The sequence below is a fragment of the Monopterus albus genome, unplaced genomic scaffold (genome assembly GCF_001952655.1).
Source record: "Monopterus albus unplaced genomic scaffold, M_albus_1.0 scaffold137.1, whole genome shotgun sequence".
Lineage (NCBI taxonomy): Eukaryota > Metazoa > Chordata > Actinopteri > Synbranchiformes > Synbranchidae > Monopterus > Monopterus albus.
The window spans coordinates 548,744-558,454 of NW_018128017.1; the positions used below are offsets into that span (position 1 = coordinate 548,744).

The 9,711-nt window shown below is 41.0% G+C and overlaps 1 protein-coding gene across 3 annotated transcripts in view; it reads left to right on the top strand.

Annotated features, from left to right (window-relative positions):
- Positions 1-9,711, top strand: part of ano1a (anoctamin 1, calcium activated chloride channel a) — an 88,073-nt gene that overhangs the window by 52,169 nt on the left and 26,193 nt on the right. For all 3 annotated transcript variants that reach the window (XM_020613713.1, XM_020613711.1, XM_020613712.1), the window contains exons 5-9: positions 112-263; positions 3,589-3,643; positions 3,863-3,914; positions 5,606-5,661; positions 5,888-5,929. In XM_020613713.1, the coding sequence (XP_020469369.1) occupies positions 112-263; positions 3,589-3,643; positions 3,863-3,914; positions 5,606-5,661; positions 5,888-5,929 (357 nt within the window). The remainder of the gene's footprint in view (positions 1-111; positions 264-3,588; positions 3,644-3,862; positions 3,915-5,605; positions 5,662-5,887; positions 5,930-9,711) is intronic.

A 9,711-nucleotide genomic window follows, 5' to 3' on the forward strand; every position in this document is an offset into this window, starting at 1 on the left:
GGTACAGTGCTATTCAGAAGTATTGGGTGTCGGCACAAAGACACATCTTTCAATAAACTACATGCAAGGGCCTCTCGTTTCCCGCTTAACATTCTTTTTCCTCCACTGCAGGTTTATGAAGTGAAACAAGGCAGTAATGTGGTTGAGCAGATCCGAGTATTCATTCACAAAGTCACAGCTCCTCTTCACCCAAAAGTAGACACCAATCGACCACAAAGCGTCAAATCTCTATGTCACCCTTTCTCCAGAGAGAATCAGCATTTGTGAGTAAAAACTTTCTGCTTTCAATTATAAAAATAGGTCAAACTGAATATTTCTCCTGTGTAACTCTGTGCATCTCCTCTCAGTCATTTACAATGCATGCAGTAGAATCAGCATGCCAAGGAGATTCCACAATTCAGAAACAGTGTGAACATGAACACAGAATTGGACTCTGACCCCTAATGCACTAATTGCACTGCTGACGTTGTCACATGACTGGGTGTCTACACAGGGTTATGGTCATCATAGACTTAATCTGGTTATCTGGTCTAGGTGGTTGACAGCAGGTGTGCTGTGTGGATTACAACAAAACAGATCTAGAAATAAATATGCTTTAGAAAATATCAGTGAAAAAATGCTTTGCTTAGTTCTGATTTCAGTCCTACAGACAGGTGTAGGTAGGATAATGTTATTTATGTATAAAATGAAGATCTTTTTGACCAGAAAACAATTGTATTTCAGAACCAAGGTAAACAGTAAAAAATAAACAGTAAAGTAAATTAGCTGTGTATGTTAGTCCTATATGTTAATCCTTTGATATTTACCTTTAAGGATCTGTTTCATGATGACTGCTGTGACGCATTACAAATGCTCTGTCATCTTTACACATGTGGAGCGACACAGTACACCAGCTGTTGCCCTCACCGTCGTCTCCTTCCACTAACTGTTGAGCCCACCATTCAGTTACCATTCATACCATTATTATCATTAAACACTGAGGGAGCAGTAACTGTTGTTGACTCACTGCACCTGAAAAACAGTTTAAACAAACAAAGGCACAACAGAGAAAGGAAGTTACAAAATATTAAATGCTTCAAATAGTTCAGTGCATTTAGCTGCAGTAACTGTGTAGACAGAGGATTCAGGACCACGGCTCCCAGTGAGTCCAATACAAACACCAGTTAAGTTTTAGTCTACAGCATAAGAGGGAGTCAGAAGGAAATTGGCCTGAGTTTATTTGGCAGGGTGATGTTGTACAGCTTCAGTTTTATCAGAAATTTTGATACGCTACTCAAAGTCTGTGATGAGCTCAGATCTGCAGAAGTGTATGAATGAATGAGTGAATGAATGAAGGAAACTCTGCCTGCGTTTACTGCTGTACAGTTGGAATTCTAACCTCACACTCTAGCCTGTAGCTAAATAACTCTTTAAAAAATGCAATTAGCTTATTTTCCCAAATTGTTCAGCCCTACTTACACAGTTGAAACAGGTCTGGACTAATGTGATTTCTAATTGGTCTAAAGGTTTTTGTGAATGAAAATATACTCTGCCAGGAATGACTACGTCATGTTGATGAGGGTTGAGAGCTTTGTCAGATCTGCTGAGGTGGTCACTGTAGCTGTATAAGTCCAAATGGCTTCACAGCCAAGTGTGAGGGCAACAACATATGGTCATATCGCTGTTGTAAAATTATACTGTACACTGGTGTTATCTCACCCATAGCTTTCCATCCTTATCTCTTTGGCTTTGCCTTTTGCCTGCCTGTTACTGACACCTACCGTATGTGCCCGCTGACTTCAGCCCTTGCTATTCCCCATTACCTGCCCTTTGCTTGCATTACTTTGAATAACTGAATTGTTTAATTTTTTGATGGTGTCCTTACATCACAGCATAAGCCTTCATATCTCATGTTGTTTATTTCTGAAGTGGATTTGGAATAGGCAGCTTTACTCACTCTGGGGTTTGCATTAATGAAGCAGCTTGGAGAAGTAACACCCACTGAGCTGTAAAGTGGACTAAAACATTTCCAACAAACCAGTCAATCTATCTGACTAGAGTGTGACACAAAAGTCTAAAGTGTGACACTCTCCTGTTGGACCTCATCCTTCGCTTTTCTCTACCTCAGAGAAACAAAGACAGGTAGCCTAAATCACAAAAAGTTGCTAAATAAAGCATTTAGACTGAGTCATTTGAGTAACTAAGGACAGAATCATGACTTCAGTGATGCTTTCTCTTCAGTCCCAACAAGCAAAATCACTTTAAAAGGCAGCGATCAGAGAGAAATGTCTTAAACGTCCACCTCCTGAGCTGTATGGAGGAGCGAGTGGGCAGTGGGCAGCTATATTTACAGCTCTGACTAAGAGCTAGCAGGAGCTCTCCCTCCACATCTTCTCCATCACTTCACCTTCATCAGTTTGAAAAAAGTCCAGGCCAGTTCCTTCAGATAAAAACACTAGTTATAGATTATAGTATATAGTGGCTTTCAAAGCACATCAGATCTTGAAGGAGGATTTGACTTGCTACAGGACTAGCAGCTGTGTTTTGGTACTGAATGGTTAAAAGGGTTACAGTCAGACCTTCATCTTATAATTATGTTATCAAATCAGTGTCAATAAAAAGTTAATTGTTAATAAAACTGTTTAGTATTATGGTAATGCATGCACACACAACCTTTCTCCCCTCATTACACCACAGTAACCATGTAGTACCAAAACAGGGGAAAACATACAGCAAAGCCACTTGGTTTACATTCATATCAACATATCTACCAGTATATTCATACTGAACATATCAATAAAATGTTCTAGATCATCATTTTAAATGCTTATATCTTCTATATCTGCGTATTACACCCAGTAAAGTCAAAAAAGTACAAATTACAAATTTGCCCTAAAGGACGTGATAACCTGAACAGAATACAACACTGTTTACCTGTAGACTCTTAGACTGTTCACAGGACTGTTCACAGGACACTTAGCTACCAGGAGAGCTTGTAACACTGACACTATATTAGCAGAGAGAAGCTTCTCTAATTTACTGATGCGTCTCGCTAAGACACTGTTAACTGTGAAACTAGTAAGCAATACTAGGTTGGAAGCTAAACTAAAATCCAAGTTAATCAGGCAGCAGCAGCAGCAGGGTACCACTGCTGACGTGTCAAAAGTTAATATGCAGGCCAAACACTGAGAAAACAATAGTAGTGAAGAATGACAGTTAAAGTCATAACGAGAAGTCAGAGTTTAGACAGAGGTCACTGATTTCATGGTGTGTGTGGCAGTGTCACAGTGTGCAGGTGTCAGTAGGCCTCAACTGGAGGCTGTTTAGTCAAGGTTAAGTGTAGAAACTGACTAACATCCCCGTGACTGATGCTGGGGCAGAGTCGTGTTCAGTCTTTACAAACTGAACTGTGAGCCGGGACACAACCTGGATCTGTTTGTTCCTCCCCCCCCCCACTATACAGTGTGAACATCACTCTACATATTGTAGTTCATGTCCAGAATGGCAGAAAATGTTGCCACTAATGTAAATTGCTATTGCAGATTAACAGATTATGATTATTATTAGCAGGAAACAGGGCTGACTGATTTTTTTGCTCTTTGTTGTCAGATTTGATCTGTCTGACAGGGATAAGTTCTTTGACAGCAAGACCAGGAGTTCAATAGTAAGTCAATGAATGTTTGGTCAGTGACCCCCGAGTTTGTGTGTGTAATTCAGCACAGTGACGTTATGTGCCTGACACATTGGATGTATGACTGTAAAGCCCCCCTGTACTGTATACACAATATGCCATTCTAACAAAGACCTGACACCCTGTGCTCCCCATTGGCTGCCAGGAGACCTGCCTTGGTTAAACAGCACTTTGTAATGCTTGCATCATCAGGTCTATCAGGTGCTGAAGAGGACAAGATGCACCAGAGCAAAATACTCCATGGGTAAGACCTCTGTCTATTTCTCCAATACACAGGATAGATCAGAAATGAAATTATTATGGGCCATTTCTTGATTAGAGTATGTACTGTAACTATTACTAGAGTGTGTAGGATTGTCTCTATTTGTATATTTGCCCTCCTTTGACCGACATTGCTGGATTAGCTCAAAAGAATCCTAAAATTTGAGTTCCTCCTGACTCTTTACTCAAACAGAAAATAATCTGTACAGATTGATGTTCCTGTGAGAACAAAGCCTATTGACCCCATCACCTTTCCTTTAGCTCAACTACAGTGTCAGACTTTTGCCGTCCGCCTGCATCTTCTGTCATGTGTTCAGTGAAAATGAAAGCTAAATGGGGAGGATTATGCAGATCCTGCTGATCCAGCACTGTCCTGAGTACTATATAATTGTCAGTTGAAAAAAATTACAAACCAAAAACAAAAGGTTCAGGTTTGTTTTGGTTTGGAGGCAGAAAATGCAAAAGGAATTTAGGATAGAAGGGAAATGAAGAAAGGCATATTGATAGAGCGAAGACAATTAGATTTTTATTGACCAGTTTGCTGCACAGTAAAAGCATTTACAGAAGAGGTGTATAACATAAAAATACAGCCAATGAATAGCTGTTAGCAACACTTCAGAGTGTGAGCTACTAGAATGTGTGTGTATCTTTGTTGAAGTGCAAACATTTGCTCTTCTGATCAGGTGCAGGAGCTTCACCAGTCATCACACTCAGTCACTGAGATGCATTGCCTGCAAATCAGCACTGATGCCACTTGCCCTGCATGCACTCCTTTTTTGCATCATGCCTTATGTGTGTCCTAATGTTTTTTAAAGGTGGACATATAGTACATGTTTAAATGTTATCCACGTTTTAATATTTTGGTAATAATTTATTCACTCCACTGCCTTTAAAATGTAGGCCAGACAGGCCCAGCTGTTCTGAGCTACTCTGCTCGATGTTGTCCACCTACTGGTGTTTCTAATGCCCAGGGTATATACTTTACATGTGATGATGAAACAGCTCAATGTCAGTCTACAAAAACAAAGTAGCTCCAGTCTCAAACTGAGTGACATAACAAGTGTTCCCCTCTGTGTTTGAGACATTTGGATTTTCTTTTCTCTGCGTTTTTAGCCACATCTTTACTTTACTTTACTTTAAAAATTGTTATTTATAAAAAGTAAGTCAGCAACAGTCCACGGTTGCTTAGTCAACTCAGTGTATAATGGTGATACAAACACATGAAGGGTAAGCAGGTGGACAGAGCAGGTCTGCGCTGACTGTACAGTGGCAGGAGACAGACGTGAGTGAGATGAGGCCACGCTGCCTGGACAGCACCATCTGCTCACCACCACACAGTTAGCTATTAGCTACAGTATTAACACGAGATGGAACCGCGACCCAGTGCTGTGGACATTTGTACCATGGTTTTGGATTCAGTTTTAGAACCACTACACCCTTATCCATGATGGAGTGTCACCGTATATATGTTACTCTATGCTTTGTGTAATTCAGCCACCATGGTCAAACCTGAAATAGGAAACCTAACATCAGTCAGTTCTGGCTTTAACTGTGTGGGTGAATTTTCCTCCAGAGCTCTTCTGATGAGCTGAACATTGCTGCTGTCGTGTGTCTGTTTGTGTGTGTGTGTGTGCGCTCCTGGATTATAATCCTGCTGACTGTACCTCCTTACAGGGATCACCAGTCTGCTAGCCAGTGGTGTCTACACTTCTGCTTATCCTCTGCATGATGTGAGTATCACCATCACACTTCATGGCCAATTATTGCAACTCATTGACTTTCTAATATGAAAATCAACAAGCATCTGCTCCTCCATTATTTTATGTAAAACAATACTATGTGTGACTAGAATGACTGTCAGGTTTTTCTTTTTTACAAATGGTAGCTCATAATTTTGGATAATATTAAATGCATTATTCATGTGGATTTATGTGTGTATGTGTGTGACTGTTACAGGGAGACATCGATGGGGTGAATACAGAACCTAACGACAGAAACGTAAGTAGAGCAAATCAGCTGGTGTTCACACATTGCAGTCTTGGATAGAACCCAGAGCAGGTGTGTCCTCTGCTGTTTGGCAGATTTCTTACCCTGGGACTTGGGAAAAAATAATATAAGCATTTCACTCTAACCAGAAGTGATCATCGCTCGTGATTTAAATTCAAATGTAAAAATCCAGTTTGCAATTTCATTTTCGGGACCTTTCTGTGTGGAGTTTGCATGTTCTTCCCGTGCTTGCATGGGTTCTCTCCGGGTACTCCGGCTTCCTCCCACAGTCCAAAGACATGCAGCTTAGGTTGATTGGTGTCTCTAAAACTGCCCATAGGAGTGCATGTGCGTGTGTGTGATTGTTCGTCTATGTGTTAGCCCTGCAATGGATTGGCGACCTGTCCAGGGTTTACCCCGCCTTCGCCCACTTGCTGGGACCAAGCGGTAGAAAATGAATGAATATTATATTTCATTACCATTATGTTGTGTTTTGCTTGATGTTACACACAATCAGTTGTCAATTGAGATTTTGTTTTACAACAGTTCTACAGCTTCCATAACAATAAAATGACTAAATGTGCTCCTGTTGGCATCAGGTCAAATTAAAGAAGCAAAACCCTCTTGAAGGTTACTTAAAATATAATTTTCAAAGATTAATGTCAATAAAGATATTTGTATTTTTATGCCTCCATGCAGGCGATAGCTGATTAGAACTGATTATATTTTAGCAGTCAAAGGTCAAAGGTCATGGCCCCGTTTGAATTTGACTGGTTGACAGACACATACTCTTAAAATAACGGTGCAGGATAAAACGAAATTCTGTTAATTTTATTCCTAGACCTTTGTTATCACAAATGGATGGGTTATGATTTGGTTTCACTTCCTGTTTTCATGCTTTTATTTTGATTTTCTTTCCTGCTCCGCTCCACCTCTCCTGCCCCAGCTTTACTACGGTTCCCAGTCAGCATTCATTGATTTCACCTGTTGCTAATCATTCCCCGGTCTCTGGTCATATACACCACCTCCTTTTCCTCAGTCACTCACTGGTCCATTAATGATACTCCTGATGATTACTCAGTTCACAGCACTTCACTAGTTTGCTTAGTTGCTCTCGTCACCTCCAGTTGGCCCAAGTAACATTTTTGCTCCTGAAGTTCTCTCCTTCTGACGACAGCCAGCACCTCACCTGAAACCTCTGCACTCAGTTTACCTGCTCCTCGACGCCGAGTAAGTCCACCCTCGATCTGTGACTATACTCTCTTGTGCTTCACACCGCTGCCTGGCTAGCTCCTGTACCTCTCCTTCAGCTTACGTGTTCACTTCATCACCGATCCAACCACCTTGTGCGCTGCAACCACTACTCACTTGGGTTCCTTACCTCTGCCTGGGCACGCCTGCCTTGTCCCCAGCTCCACTCTCCTGCCTGCTCGACTCACTTGCGTGCTCCTAGCCCCGCAGCTCCACCTAAGTCTCCCCTGCCTGTCTGACTCACCTGAGTGCTCCCGGCACCATAGCTACACCTCGGTTCTTTGTACCATTATTGTGTAATGAAGACTTTCTAAACCTCACCCTAGTCCGGGTCTGCATGTTTGGTCCAATTCCTGAGTGAATCCTGACAGGATGTAGTTGTATGTGTACAAATTATTTGTAAATAAGATGAAATATTGAGGTTGAAAGATGCTGTAATACAGTAGGTGGGTATAGAAAAGGGGTAGGACCATATACGTGTATACTTCCCTCTTTATGAATGTAATATTTATGGACAGTATATACTTCTTTAGGGGGGGAATTTGTTAAAATATTTCTGTTTATTTTAATAGTTTGTGTGTGTGTGTGTGTGTGTGTGTGTGTGTGTGTGTGTGTGTGTGTTTGCTTTTTATTATTTGAAATAAATATAATCTCATTGTGACCCTCCTGAGGATTCAGCATGCTACTTTTCACTCATCGCCTCCATTGTAGGGATTTGGAAAATGTTGACATACAAGAGACAGTGTGCAGCTAAATGGTCATATGTCAGTTGGCTAACCAAACATCATGCTTGCTTAGATCTGCCAGAGGCACTTAGCTACACCACGGAACACAAGGAGCTAATTTCTGTGTTAACTAATGGTTGAACCCAGGGACACTGACTTAGTTGCACCACTTGGGATTGTTTGATAAAAATAAGTAACAAACCTTGACAGGCAGTCATGCTAACATGACAGCATTTTTGCATTTTTGAGCCTTTGTCCCCTATTGTATAAAGAATAAAATTAAATCAGCAATTGGAAAGAAAATAAGAGCTCATGCTGAGTGCAAATGCATCATCTCGCTTGCTAACACTCTCCATAATTACTCTGTAGGCTGTGTCACAAAGGCAGCGGCCTATTCCCCCTCAGGTGTTCTCAGGCATCAAAAAATATCACAATCCTGCATATACATGTGTATGAAAAAGATTTTCCTTGACTGTAGATGAACAAGGTCAAGAATCCTGTTTGAATAAGACGTGCTTCTCTCTCGGGCTCAGTCTTCCCTGATCTGCCGTCAGAGCTCTCTAGGCCTGCCTCCTGTGATTAAAAGCCTTCACTGGCCATCTGGCAGTTTGCTGCTTGCCCTATGAATGGACTGTGTGAAAATGTTTCACACACTATGGTTTCACAGTGATTTATGTGCGTTTTGCCTACTATGTCCCTACATAGAGCACATATCCAATCACCGGTTTGATTATAATTGTAAAGACCGAATCTTACAGCAGTGATTTGCATATAAATAAGTAAATAAAGATTGTTTGCAGAAAGCATAATAAATAACACTGGACAACAAGTGCATGCGCACACACTTTGTTTTCATTCCTCATTGGAATGTTACACTGACTTTCATTTCTTGGAGACTTATCCCAACCATAAGCTTAAAGGCTGAGTCCCCACAGAGTCTGTAAACATGTTTTGGTCCCCACGATGGGAGCAAACCCAGGTACACACACAAACACATGTATCAGTGTTATAAAATGTTATAAATTATACTACATGTTACTACATCGTTTACTGTCGAATGGTTCCAGGCAGTTAAATGAGATCAGTAATACATTTCACCTATACTGACACAGCTGATATTGGCACTTTGTTCCAACTTATATTATCACTTCAGTAATGTGCATGTTTAAAGATATCTGACCCCAAACAACCAAGGGTTTGTTAGTGTCTTGCAAAACAACTCATACGACCGTTATGCAAACAATTCACGAAGCGTTTTCTGATCTGCCCCCTCTGTGGTTCAGTTTGGGCCAATAAAACTAGACAAAGATCTTAGTTAAAACAAACCAGTGTTTGCTGTTTGTACTGCACGAGTAAGGGTGTCATTTCCCCTGGGGATGGAGGGAACAAATCCCATTCACTATTCCAAACTCTGTTGTACCCTGATCTTTTACACATTTGATGAATTCGCTAAAATCTGTCTAAATGTCCCCTGATTCCATAATCCAGAAAAGATGCTCTGAGATGATTTAAATAAATAAAGGCCATGAGTCAATTGGAGTTATGATTGTGTGTGTGTTTATTAATAACTCATGGTGTGGAGATGTACAGACTGTTTATAAGCACTGTTCGCCAGACGTACAGTTTTTATTGCTGAAATGCCGGCCCTACTATCTAGCAAGAGAGCATAGTGCTGTGTTTCTGGCTGCTGTGTATGTTAGACCAAGAGCTAATCCCTCTGCAGCTCTCAGCAAACTCTATGATGTCATCAGCGCACTAGAGGCAGCGCACCCAGATACTGTATTTATTGCTGCAGGCGACTTTAACCAGTGCAATTTA